The sequence below is a fragment of the Ipomoea nil genome, unplaced genomic scaffold (assembly GCF_001879475.1).
Source record: "Ipomoea nil cultivar Tokyo-kokei standard unplaced genomic scaffold, Asagao_1.1 scaffold2297, whole genome shotgun sequence".
NCBI classification, from domain to species: domain Eukaryota; kingdom Viridiplantae; phylum Streptophyta; class Magnoliopsida; order Solanales; family Convolvulaceae; genus Ipomoea; species Ipomoea nil.
The window spans coordinates 1,051,382-1,066,221 of NW_017618725.1; the positions used below are offsets into that span (position 1 = coordinate 1,051,382).

General features: G+C 35.7%; 1 protein-coding gene across 1 annotated transcript; it reads right to left on the reverse strand.

Moving 5' to 3' along the window:
• Nucleotides 1-5,734: 5,734 nt before the first annotated feature.
• LOC109151905 (probable protein phosphatase 2C 63) lies at nucleotides 5,735-8,300 on the reverse strand. The gene is made up of 4 exons (XM_019299508.1): nucleotides 7,895-8,300; nucleotides 7,209-7,591; nucleotides 6,481-6,717; nucleotides 5,735-6,313 (listed from the first exon to the last, which is right to left on the reverse strand). The coding sequence occupies exons 1-4, from the start codon at nucleotides 8,148-8,150 to the stop codon at nucleotides 6,017-6,019; spliced, it is 1,173 nt and encodes a 390-aa protein (XP_019155053.1). The 5' UTR covers nucleotides 8,151-8,300; the 3' UTR covers nucleotides 5,735-6,016.
• Nucleotides 8,301-14,840: the final 6,540 nt, after the last annotated feature.

Sequence of the window (14,840 nt, forward strand, 5' to 3'; positions counted from 1 at the left end):
GTGTTAGATCGTAGAAAGTTCGATCCCTAAGTCGCAAATTAATCCGACATCCCGGTCGCACCCAGCAACCCGGTCGGTAGACAGGTAAAGTAGACCTCTAGATCGCAGCTAACCCGATTTCCCGATCTTAGCTAGCATCCCGATCGCCAGGTTGGTAGGTTCCGACCTCTCGCATATCGTGTTGCAAAAGCGACCCCTAGGTCGCGCAACCCCTTTTTAGTCCGAAAGACTGTGTTTAGGGTTGTACTCTTTTTCCTTAGCTAGAATTTTTTCTCACTGGGTTTTTCCTAGTCTAAGGTTTTTTAACGAGGTAACCGCCGCGTGTTGCGGACAGTTAGTTTTCCAGCCCGAACCCTTCCTCATTAACTCATCGTCAGGGCATGGACTGGGGGGCTTCTTGATGGGGAATATACCCCGGGTTCAGGCTCCCAGTACGCTCCGGGCTCCTGCTTGAGTTGGGGTCAAACGGTTCGGGTCCTGGTCCACGGGTCAAGGTCGACCCGCCAACCCTTGACCCTATAAATAGGGTCTTAGCCCTCCAAGTTAGGGGTTCTTCCCCATTGGTCACTCTCTCTCTACATACACCTTAGTACTCTCCTCCTTCTCTCTATAGATACATGCAAGAGAACACCATGAATAAAAGGTTACTTGATTCTACATCTTCTTATCTATCATATTGTTCATACACATACATACGATACATACATTCTACATAGCAGGAATTAGTACTATCAACACTCCAATTTGAGTAGCATGTGCACGTTTTTCTTCAAATTAAGTTTTTGCTCTCCTCTATCTACAATCAAAATTAATAATAACATTGCAAACCGTAAAATTAATAATAAAAATAAAATAAAAAATGATAACAATTTTGACTAACATTGCTTCCTCCACAAACTCAGAATCTCCGATCGGGATTTTCACTATTCCATGATTTTGGGATGTTCCATTGCGTGCCACATTGACAAAAATGAACAAGAACATCTCCATACTGAAATATTTGCCTAGGGAAGTTTATAGATGAAGTTGAAAATGAAATTTTTTGTCCTTCTAGTTGATTATCCCACATTTTGATCGCAGATTGAGGAGAGCAAAAACTTAATTTGAAGAAAAAACGTGTGCAGGCTGCTGAAAGGGAGTCACAGATTCATTAAATTGGAGTGCAAAATCCGAATTACCCGTTTTACCTTTCATTTTAACACCTACTTCACGCCAAAGCTAATAGATGATCATTTTGGCTTAAAATTCAATACTCGAAAGACCACTTTGGATGTAATTAAAAGTCTAAGGAACCAATTTAAGAAAATATCATAGTCGGAGGACCATTTTGATAATTAACTCTATACAAATTGTGAGTTTTTAAAAGATAAATTATGAATATATATTTAATATGTAATTTGTGAACATTTGGACCCGAATCCACCTTGCAAGGTGGAGTGGGTCCACTGAATAATTTGCGTCCTAAAATAGAGTAATGAGTTACTATTTGTACCAAAACACTAAAAATATATCTCAGTCACATAACAAGGGTCGTTATATCGTGGACCGCGGTGCATGTGCACCGCGGTCAAAACGGTGTCGTTTCCTTAAGTAAAGAAAGTTAAAGAAACGGCGCACCGTTAGTTTTAACGGAGCGCGCATTTTGTATATGTTAATTACCAACTGACACTACAGTATATCTAAACTGACACTACCTCACGTATTATTTTTATATTATCAAATGAAATTGCAGTTATATCAAAATGATACTTTAGTTGTGGTAAAAAAAAACTGCATTGTATATAAAATGAAACTGAATAAAATTTACATATTTGAGTGTATATTGTACAATGAAGCTGTAATTATATCAAATGATCATGTAGTTGTGTTTTAATAAAATTATAGTGTATACAAAATAAAATTAAATAACATTTTCACATATTTGAGTTTATATATATCGAGAATGAAACTGTAGTTATATCGAAATGAAACTGTAGTTGTGTTGAACTGAAACTGCAATGTATACAAAATAAAACTGAATAACAAGTTACTTTTTGCGGAAGGGTGCAGAACGGCAGGAAATAGATATCGTTACTTAATAAAACGATGTCGTTTTGATGCACGGTGCACGATATAATTTGCCACATAACAACCACTTGTACAAAGTGACTCTTGTATCTTAGTGTGATAGTGGCGGCCCCAAGGCGTGACATGTGTCCCAAGTGCATTAATTTTGTCTTTAAAATTGACTAAGAAATTGGTTTCTAAGATTGGGCCATGCCTAATTGCTAAAAGATAATTTATTTGACAAGATACACTGAACTAGACTAATTAAACATTTATAATTTTAAGATATTTTGATCCAAAATGGTTTCAAAGGCAAATTATGTTATGCATCCGTATGCACAATGTATGGTGTATACAGATGCAAAAATAACGTTATTTTGTATTAAAATGCGCGTCCAACTTAAAAGAAATACTAGTAAAAATTAGTTTCGATTCCCAGCAATAATATTATGTTATTCATTTGTTAGTTCATTCATTCTGGATGTATAGTTATGCAATTCTGGATGTGTAGTTATGAAGTTAGGGATGTGTAGACTGTAGTTATGCAATTCTGGATTTATAGTTATGAAGTCATGGATGTGTAGTTATGCAATTCTGGATGTATAGTTATAAAGTTATGGATGTGTAGTTATGCAATTCTGGATTTATAATTATGAAATTATGGATGTGTAGTTATTTAATTTTGGATTTATATTTATGAAATTATGAATGTCTAGTTATGTAATTCTGGATGTATAATTATGAAATTATGGATGTGATGAAATTATAGATGTGTAGTTATGCAATTCTGAATATTTTTTTTAAAAGTTAGACGTCACAACGACGTCGTTTTTGCATCCGTATGCAATATCAGCATAACGATTGGGTTTCAAAAGTACACTTTTCTTATATGTATTTTAAATTTTGAACAAGAATCACTGTTGTTGGACTAATTAAACATGTACTATACGGTCTTTCAAAAAAAAAAAAACGTGTACTATACGGAGTATAATTTTAAGATATTTTGATTCAAAATGGTTTCAAAAGTACACGTCTCTAATATATATATATATATATATATATATATATATATATATATATTTTGAACAAGATATACTGAGTTGGACTAAACATGTATGATTTTTAAGATATTTTGATTCAAAATGGTTTCAAAAGTAAATGTCAATATTAATTACATATACTTTTACTTTTTATTTCATTAATTTTTACATACCAAGAAATTGGCAAATTATTCTATAGACCCGAATGAAAAAAAAAAAAAAAACAATTTACATACTGAATGATCGCAATTTTACATACTAAATGTTCATAATTTACATACTAAATATTCACAATTTAAATTGTAAACATTCAATATGTAAATTGTGTATTTTAGATTTAGGTCCACCATGCAATATAGATTAAGAATCAACTTGACTAATATTGTCCCAGTTATAATATATCCAGATAAATGTTTGGGGAGTTTGAGTACAAACTACAAAGTCATGTATAAATTACCATAGCGGCTAAGTTTGCTAAACTGAAATTGTATCCCATGTGACAATAGCGACCCGAGGTGTGACATGTGCCCCAACTGAATTAATTTTGCAAACTAAGAAATTAGGCAAATTATACCGTGCATCCGTGTGCACCATAAAATGACGTTGTTTTGACTAAAAATGTGTGTCCCATTTTTTTAAAAAAATTCAATTTCGATTTCCAGCAACAACATTATGTTGTTCATTCATTCTAGATTTTTAGTTCATTCATTCTGGATTTTTAGTTATGAAATTATGGATGTGTAGTTATGCAATTCTGGATTTATAGTTATGAAGTTAAGGATGTGTAATTATGCATGGTGTAGTTATGCAATTCTGGATTTATAGTTATGAAATATGGATGTATAGTTATGCAATTCTGGATGTATAGTTATGCAATTCTGGAAGTATAGTTATGAAGTTATGGATGTGTAGTTATGCAATTCTGGATTTATAGTTATGAAGTTATGGATGCGTACTTGTGCAATTCTGGATGTATAGTTATGAAGTTATAGATGTGTAGTTATGCATGCAATTCTGGATTTATAGTTATGAAGTTATGGATGTATAGTTATGCAATTCTGGATGTATAATTATGAAGTTATGGATGTGTAGTTATGCAATTCTGGATGTATAGTTATGAAGTTATGAATTTTTTTTTTTTTTAAGTCGACGTCAAAACGACGTCGTTTTTGCATCTGTGTGCACCATGCATGGTGCACACGGATGTATAGCATAACGCTCCTAATTGGCAAATTATTCTGTAGATTCGGGTTCATCTTGCAAGGTGGACTCGGATCCAAAATACACAATTTACATACTGAATTTATAAAATTGTAAATATTAAGTATGTAAATTGTGAACATTCAATATGTAAATTGTGTATTTTGAACTCAGGTCCACCTTGCAAGATGGACAATAGTGCAAATTACACCGTAGACCAAGGTTCACCATGTTCATAGTGGACCCTAGTCCATATTGTGTACTTGACATTACTATATTATGTAAATATGAACCAAGTCCACAATGTACATGGTGAATTCTAATTCATGATATAACGATCACCTAAACGCGGATTGTTATGTTGTGCAACCGTATGCACCATGTATAGTCCCGTATTCATAACTTTTATACTGTAGATTCATAAAATCTATACTATAGATTCATAATTTTTAAACATAGATTCATAATTTAAATACAGTAGATTCATAATTTCTATACAGTAGATTCATAACTTCTATACTGCAAATTCATAATATCTGTACTGTAGATTCATAATTTCTATACTGTAAATTCATAATTTTAAAACTGTATAGTTATCAAATTATGAACATATAGTTATGTGATTTGTGAATACAGAGTTCAACAATTGGGAATATAAACATTGAAAACTATGAACATATAGCTTTATAATTATAAACATATATTTATAATATTATGAATCTATAGTATAGATTTTATGAATTTACATTATAGAAATTATGAATCTAGATGGTGTGCATGATTGTAGAGCAATTTGCCCCTAGACACTAGCTATGCTTTCAAGTACAGCTAGATTGGGCCTGCAATTGGCCCACACACAGATCCAATTGGAGCACCTGTTCAAAATTTGGCAAATTATGCTGTGCATCCATATGCACCATGCATATGGTGCATACAGATGCAAAAATGACGTCGTTTTTATTAAAATCGCGCGTCTCCCCTTAAAAAAGAAAAATTCAGGTTCGATTCCCAGCAACAACATATGAACTAAAATTTCAGAATCGATGAACTATAATTCCAGAATCGATGAACTATAATTTCAGAATCTATGAATTAAAATTCCAGAATCTAATCTATGAACTAAAAATTCCAGAATGAATGAACTAAAATTCCAGAATCTATGAATTAAAATTTCAGAATTGATGAACTACAATTTCAGAATCGATGAACTATAATTCCATAATCTATGAACTAAAATTCCATAATGAATGAACAACATAATGTTGTTGCTGAGAATCGAACCTGATTTTTTTTTTTTTAAGGGAGACGTGCGTTTTTAATAAAACGACGTCGTTTTTGTATCCGTATGCACCATGCATGGTGCATACGGATGCACACCATTACTACTCTAAAAATTTATCCAGGTTCTACTGGGCTTTCTGCAAACATAAACATAACTGTCCCAAGTATGTCATCCATAAACCCACTCCATATATATAGTATATATTATTAGTTTCGTACAACGTATAAAATCCTGCAAAAACATTCCAAGTTTCCAACGACAAAAGTCATATGTTACAACAACAAACAAAAATTGGAAACTTCATTACCCTTCAACAACATATATATATATAGTACATTTTAGGCACCTTGAGCTTCACAAGATATCCAGAACAGAACTGCAGAACACCTTAAATCATAGGAGTGAAGAAACCACCTTTTCACACAACATTATATACACCATTGGAAGATCAGAAAGATCTGATAGGGACTGAGGGAGATGCAGAGGGCGAATCCTCGGCTTGATCTGAGTTCAAAGAGAATATGTCGACTGGAGTTGTTGTGCAGTTAGAGTTGTCTCGATCTCGATCCATTACTCTACCATTTGGAGTGCCTTGAGATTGATCCAAGTATATAACGATCACAGTAATATCGTCGTGATAATGGCGCCTTGTGCCCTTCTCTATTCTTTTAATCTCTTCGTACTTCATTTCCCGCTTCTTTGCAGCCTCGTTGAGGGCGGCTTTTGCGAGTCTTTTTGCTATTCCCTGGACCAATAAGAGGCAAAATGTTGGAACTTGACCAACATTGTTATATTGGCGAAACACTCACTTAAACCATGAACAATTTCACTGGTCTAGCAGGCATTATTATAAGAAAATGTTTGTTTCTCTGGCAATGTAGAGATGTAAGAAATCGAGAGATGAGTACTTACGCTTCTGGGATTTTTGACGACAATGTCGACTGCCTCTTCATCAGATAACTGCTCCCAAAGGCCATCTGATGCGAAAATCAAGAACAAATCTTCTGGTCTTAACTGGCGTGTCAATAAAGAGGGCTCTGCTGACATTACAGCTCGTCTTAAAGGAACAGGACATCCATATTGCAGAAAGAGAGGATCTCTGTTCATCTCGGGTTTTTTCAGGTAGATGTCTCCAATTGATCTTGAAACCTGACGGGGAACAAGGAACATTAGCTATGTTACTTCCAATGCATTATCTTTTGAAATTGTCGTGTTGGCATAGCATCATGTCAAAGACAAATAATACCCCAGAAATTGGCATTATGTACTCTTAAAAGAATACGCAGCTCCTCGATCTTCCCAACAGTAAGGAAGACTCGAACGAGATAAGGGCCAGTTCTAAAAGTATGCATACACTTTGTCCCCTTCCCGTTCGAGATATTCTGTTGCACAAGAACCACTAGTATGCATATTTCGTATTGAAGTATGTGCTCCGCTTTTAACTAAAAGTTTAAACTGATGGAGGCTGGGAGTACTAGAACGTAGTGTCATTGTGTGCTACATCTAAATCAACCAACTAAACATCAAATATTCAAATGTGTGTGATTCATGGGATTCCATTGACTTACAAGGTTTCCGAAACACAAAGATACAAATGAATGAATGTTTAAGAGAAACATATTCTCAGACAGAACACATACCTGAATTATCCCCTTTATTCGCCAAACCCCTCGAGTATACACTACAATGTGTGAATCATCAGGATGCAGTGCCTCGACCTCCTTCCTCACCTCCTCAACCCCAACATTGTGGTCTGTCGACATTCGTTCTGCCACCACCGAATTACTCACCCCACCATCTGTCGTTGTCACTCTCCGGCCTAGCACCGCCCTCGAGTCCCCAAGATTTGCCACAAACAGCACCCCATTTGATATTGCAGCAGTGAGACAACATGATCCCACAGAAGCCATCTGTGGCTGTGCTAACCATGACCTTTTAACCATGCGCAAAAATTCCTCCTCAATTGCATCCAGTGCCTTCCTTAATACCTCCTCTGACAATCCTCCTAGCTCCTTTGAAAAGCCTAGATACAAAAAATGCTCATATAAATTTTTTTAGTACCTTCTAACATATTCATAGTATTTGTTCAACAATTATGTTGATCCTGAAACCTTCCTTATGGAAAGGATCAGACCACAAAATTCAGATGACCAAATCCATTTTCTTGATCAAATTCTTGGTAAACAAAGGATATACCTAAAACCTACCAATTTTCTAACCACAATATTGGAATCATCAAGTAATTAAATATAGTAAAAAAATTAAACTTTCACCGTTAACTGTTTTGAAATCTTAATTAATTCTTAGCAAAGGTTGAGGAAAGTACCTTGGATGTAACGGAAAAGGTGGTTGGAAATGAAACGAGAAGCTTCAGGGCCGCCATGGCCGTCGTAAACGCCGACATAGGTGGCGGAGGGGGTGGCATAAACCTGACCCTGATCTTCAAGCAAAGAATTGGCTTGAATCACCGCCATGGAATAGTCCCCAGTGGCGTGGCGCTTCAAGTCCATGTCCCACAGAAGAACATCGTCGTCTTCGCCCTCGAAGCAGTCTTTCAGCGGCTTAAAACACCAATTCCACATCTCAGTCGCCGCCGGCGCCACCACTTCCGCCAACAGTGCTCGTTCTGTCAGTGTTTTATTCTCTTTCTTTCCGGATTTCAGAGCAGAGGACGAGAGAGAGAGAGAGTGGGGGAAGACTGGTAAACGGGGGGGTTGTATTGGTTCTACACTTTCTCCTGCGGGGGAGAAGACCACTGACCAGACTAAAAATGGCGTGTCTGACTGGCTGCTCCGTGTTACGTGGGCAAAACCTTGGAAAAAGTGGGACACTGACAACTACTGATATAAAATGTATATGTACGATGTGGTTTCACAGCTTAATACGTACGGTAAATTATGCGTTGACTTGACTTTACATATATTAATTTAAATCTTATCAAAATTGCCTTGCCATAAAACTCAAACTTTACCATAACAAACTTTTGATTTAAAATTGTTGTTACTCAAACAAAATGTTAAAAATCAATACTTAATATGTAGAGGGGGAGGTAGACTAACAAAGAATTAAAATAGTAATTAAGTATGAAAATTCATCAATCCCTTGATCTCTACCACAACATACATACTTAATCATCTAAGCACTTCCTCTTTGAATAATATATATATATATATATATATATATATATATATATATATATATATTCAAGGGTCCCCTATATATAAGAGTGAGGTGAGGTGGGGTGGGGAGGTGGGGAGGTGGGTATATATATACTGGCTTTGTCCATGCTTGGAAGCAATTGTGAAGGCCCTGACAGGAATTTGCCAATGGGTTACACCTTTCAAGAGTGGCTACTTGGTTCTCAATTATAAGCATCTTCTTTGCAATGAAAACTTTTAAGGCATCTTATATTTGCTTAGAGAAAGAAACAAATGTGTTGATATTATGACTAATCTTGGTCAGCAAGTCAATTGAGATACGTTGGTGCTTGATCAACCATCAGATGATTTAAGGAGTCTCCTTTTGTTCATTGTGTAGAGTGAAGATTTAGAAGTTCTCCTAAGGATTTCATTTAGCCTACCAAAAAAAAACAATCATGTTTTAATAGTTGCAAATATTCTTCGCAAATATGAAATAAATAAACATAAAATTTTATAGTTAACGATGAAGACAGCTTATAATGTCAAATCTGTATAACCTATTTTATTACAAATAGAGCATATTATACATTGAGCTCTTTGTCACCAAATTATGTTTATGTTCATTAATATAAGATATTAATACTTTTTATGCATAAACTAAGTAGTCATTTTCAAAAATATTTATTATTTTATTATACTTTAGGTAAAATTTATTACTATAAAACCAATAAGTTTATAGACACAAGTAAATTATTTCACTACAATATACTAATGTTGACATGCAATACTCTATAAAAATATTATACACTAATAATGTCATATGACACCTTTGTTCTTTATAAAAAAAAAAATAATAATAATAACGAAATATATATAGGAAACAAGTCAGATGAAAATGTACACCATGCAAAGCTTAAGTGCTAATTCACACTTAATGGTCTTTTTGAGTTACACTTTTACACATCAAATAATGCATTTTATAATTTTGCGTAATACACTTTTTTGAGTTTGTATGATCTTAGGTAGGTGTTAGTTCACACTTCATGCAGCACATACATATATGATAAAAGTTACAATTATATTCAAAAATATATCATCTTAATTATTTAAAATTACAACGTGATATATATATATATATATATATATATATATATATATATATATACACACACACACACACACACACACACACATAATAGGCGTTCATGTGAGAATAGGTGTTTAGGAAAGAACTAAAAATCAATCGCAGCATTTCACGTGTCCAGATTTAACGAATCAGATGTAATTTTAAAAAAGACGTCGTGACATTTTCGTAAATAACTCGAACTTTGGTGAAAGTAACATGTGTTAAAAGTTTAAGTAACTGGTGAAAGTTTGCAAGTAAAAAGTGAAAGTAAAATCACTTAAATGTGCAACCATTTTCGCTAAATAGTGCAAGTAACTTACCTTGTTAACATTGTTGCACCTAATGATAACGTCTTTTACATTGGTGCACTTAATGATAACGTCTGGTGTACTTAATATTGATGTTCAGTGTACATTATTGGTTGCACTTTTAATATATTTTACTTGCACTTAGGTGTACTATATGAAACTGTTACTTACACTTAAGTTTTAACACAATTTACTTGCAGTTCAATATTCAATTATTTACGAAAATGTTACCGCATTTTTTTTAAATTAGTGTTTCTGATCTGTTAGATCTGGATACGTGAACGACTATAAATGATTCTTAGTTCTCTCATGGGCAAGCCATTCTGACCTGAACAGCCTCCCTCATATATATATAATTCTAATCATATGAGAACCCTCTGGTGGGAACTTATGGACAAATTCAAAAACCATTTATGTGCAAAATATGATGGATGGAAAATCCAGTAAAAATGAATGGGGTCATTTTCATAAATATTACAAAATTTTGTTTATTTTTAACCGTTAAATCTACTAGATCAATGGTTTGGATTTGCCCGCATGTTCTCGCATGATTATGCACGCGCATACACTCATCTGTTGTATATATTGTATGCATGTGTAGTGTGTATGTATGTATATTAAATCTTAGAATAAGGGTCAAATAGACTACTCAACTGCGCACCACATTGCAATTGGGCCATCGAACTAAAAAAGAATGCAATTGGGTCCCTGAATGACGCAAAATCGTGCAATTCAATCCAAATTGACTTGTTTACCTGTAAAGGCGGTTACCGAATTTAAAAATATATTTTTAATAATTTTAAATTTAAATTAAAATTAAATTAAAAAAAAAAAAAAAAAAACAGAAAACCCTTCGTCTCCGCCGGAGACGAAGTCTTCTTCTTCGTCTCCGGCGGAGATGAAGGGCTGGCTTCGTCTTGGGCCATCTCCCCGGCCATGGAGACGCCCTGAGACGAAGCCACCTTCGTCTCAGGCTGTCTCCATGGCCGAGGAGAAGGCCCAAGAGTTGCCTGCCACTTCGTCTCCGGCGGAGACGAAGTGGCGGCTTCGTCTTGGGCCGTCTCCCCGGCCATGGAGACGGCCTGAGACGAAGATCCCTCCGTCTCCGTTCGTCTCCGCCAGAGACGAAGAAGACTTCTTAGTCTCCGGCGAAGACGACATATGTTTTTTTTTTTATATAAATTTTAATTATAGCTTGTTTTAATTTAAAATTATTAAAAAAAATATTTTTAAATTCGGTAACCGTCTTTACAGGTAAACAGGTCGATTTTGGATTGAATTGTATGAGTTTGTGTAGTTCAGGAACCAAATTGCATTCTTTTTTAGTTCGATGGCCTAATTGCAATTGGGTGTGCAATTGAGTGGCCTATTTGACCCTTATTCCTTAAATCTTTGGTTAGATATCTTGAAAGCCATTGAAAGAGTCTAACTTCTAAGCGCGTTTTATTTTATTAATACTGTCCTTATTGTACTAAATGTTGCAAGCTAATTAAGATTGTTATTATGAAAAAGCCGAACACAATAAATGATAAAACTACCTTTCGCGATAAGCATAGGAAATATGATGTACTGCCTAGCACCGTGTGCTTAGATGGCATGTAGTGACTCTCCTATATGGGAGGTTATGAGATCGAGCCTTAGTGGAGGCGGTGTTGAACTTTTTGTGCTTCAACAAGTTGAGAAAGTATAAATGAACATATACTACAATGTAATAGAATCAATTAATTTCACTGTAGAATTGTCTATTGACATTTTTAATTTGAATATGTCACTTATAAGGGCATCTTCAATAGTGGGATTTTTTGTGAGGTTTTTGAGAAGTTTTTGTGTGTGTAATTAGGAAAGAGAAAATGGGAGAGAGAGAAAAGAAAAAAAAAATGAATTGTCAAGTACAATAAAATAAATAAATAAATAAATAAAATAAAGTATTTCAACGTGCCCAGCTGGCGCGTACAGTTGTTTGCCTTGCACGCAGCCAGGCGAAAATCATTGCAAATTTGATGGGACCACAATTTTAAAAATCAAGGTTCTCCTGCAACACACTCACTCCTTCTCTCTCTTCCATCTCTCTCCTCCACCTATACACTTTCACCTGCAAAAACTTAGTAAAATCCCCCTAATAGAGATGCTCTAACAACCTATCTTTGTTTATTTCCGTGCAATCCTTTGCCAGTTATGGTTATTATGTGGTTGATAGGGTTATAGGGCAACCCTACTTGCCCTATGATGGCTCACAAGTGCACTTGTAGATCTCATGTAGATTCACAAGTGCACTTTCCGGTCTCATATAGGCTCACAATTAAGTGCACTTCCTTGTTTCAGATGGCTCACAAGTGCACTTCCTGACTTCAGGAGCTCACAAGTTCACTTTCCAATCTTAGGTGGGTCACAAGAGCACTTCCGCCCGATCTTAGGTGGGTTCACAAGTTCACTTCTCGGTTGACCTAGTGTATTTCTCGACCCGAATAGTGTATGTACACTTATCACTCACATTATCAGTAGACCCCCCCCCCCCATCCGGTCGCACCTATCAGTACACTTACTGGTCACATTATCAGTAGACCTCCCGGTCGCGTCTATCAGTAGACCTCCCGGTCGCGCCTATCAGTAGCCCTCTCAATTGGCCCCATCAATAACCACACAACGGTCACCAAGCACCCATCATGTGGTCAGCCTTCTTAGGACACTTGGCAAGCATAACTTCGTCATCGAGTCTCCATAAAACACGTGAAAGGCATGCCAGACGGGCAACATGTGTCCCTTTTCCCTTATATATATATATATATATATATATATATATATATATATATATATATATATATATTTATTTATTTATTTATCTATTTATTTAATTATTGCTCGCCAGCGGCTCGACGAGCTACGAACCTAGAATATTTGAGCTCGAGCTCGGCTCATTTACTAAACGAGCCGCTCGAGTTCGGCTCGAGCTCGATTTTGACCGAACTCGAGCCAAGCTTTGACCGAGCAGCTCATGAACCGCTCGTGAGCAGCTCGGCTCATTTACACCCCTAGCTTAGGGGAGGAGATGGTAGACCACCCGCCAAGTGTTTGATAGAATGCCTCACCCGACGTAGGGAATGAGAGTTTAGGTTTGACGCAACCTAATGTTGGTGCCTTGGTTCTCCCGTAGGTTAGGCAAGCTTTGCATCATCTCTTGTCCCAAGTTGAAGACCAATGAATGCATGATCACAAATCCTTTCCATCCAAATCTCTGTTTCCCCTATTTGTTTGTTGAGTAAAAGACATTTTTGGTCCTAGACTTATAGTGGCATGGACAATTTTAGTCCTTTTAAAAAAAATTAGACAATTTGTGGACACTCTTATTGTGACGAGGACAATTTTGGTCCTCCGTCAATTTTCCTGTTAAATGCTCCGTTTGAGGGGGGTAATTTCGTCTTTTCAACATACCTCCTTCCCCTTCCAACCCATTCTTCCATATTCTCCAGCTTCTGAGATGTGAATCTAAATCCAAACACAAACAATTCCCACAAAAATGGAAGCCGAGAGTGGCAATGCCGGCGTCTTCCATATAGACTCTTTAGCTTGTTACTCTCCCTATTTCTTATCAAACTAAACAACAGATCAGAGTGGATTAAGGACAATATTTTGAACTTTAAGGACAATAGCTTGGACTTAAATGAGCTTTAAACCATAATATTTTGAACTTCAATATGAACTCCTCCCCAACCAAGCGAGTGGATTAAGGACAAGCTTTGCAGCTCTTCAGATTACTGTTCAATAAAATTTTCTCTATTTTTCTTGTTCTAATCTGTCTTTTCTTTGCACAAATTCACTTTTAAATTATTCATCAGTCAACACCCTCTCTAATTTTAACAAACAAACAATGAATTGCTTGATTACCTTTTTGATTACGCACCTCAACACCCACTGTCCTTGCTCCAACTTGAAAAGAAAACTAAAAAATTTCTTGAGTTTATTATGCCTACTAGTTTGAATTTGAATCCTCACTAACGCATAAAAGAAAATATTAATAGAACAATCGAAATTACTATAGAAGAATCACAAAAACTTTGAGACATGTATAGCAACGTAAATACAACTCCATATATAACTGCTGCTAATATTCAAAATACTCCCGACTTCTATATTTGTGGGAATTGTTTGTGTTTGGATTTACAGAGTGATTCACATTTAAGAAGTTGGAGAATATGGAAGAATGAGTTGGAAGGAGAAGGAGGTATGTTGAAAAGACGAAATTACCCCCCTCAAACGGAGCATCTGACAGAAAAATTGATGGAGGACCAAAATTGTCCTCGTCACAATAAGAGTGTCCACAAATTGTCTAATTTTTTTAAAAAGGACTAAAATTGTCCGTGCCACTATAAGTCTAGGACCAAAAATGTCTTTTACTCTTGTTTGTTTTCCTTTATTTTCCTTGTTTTCCTTGTTCACACCCATATTTCCACCTATTCTTCCCTTGCACCTAGGTCATCTTTGTTGATGCATAGTGACATAGGATTGTTTTGCACTTTGCTTGCTCCGAACGGCCATCCTTGAGTTCGACATTCGGGGGTTCCACAACCTTCGTTTACTTCATTCCATCCACCACACTAAACTACACGTTATCAAGCTTATTTTAAGCTACTAATAATCTAAAGCTCTGTTTGGTAATGTTCCCAAAATAAGAGCTTATTTTGGAACGCTACCTTAGGTAGC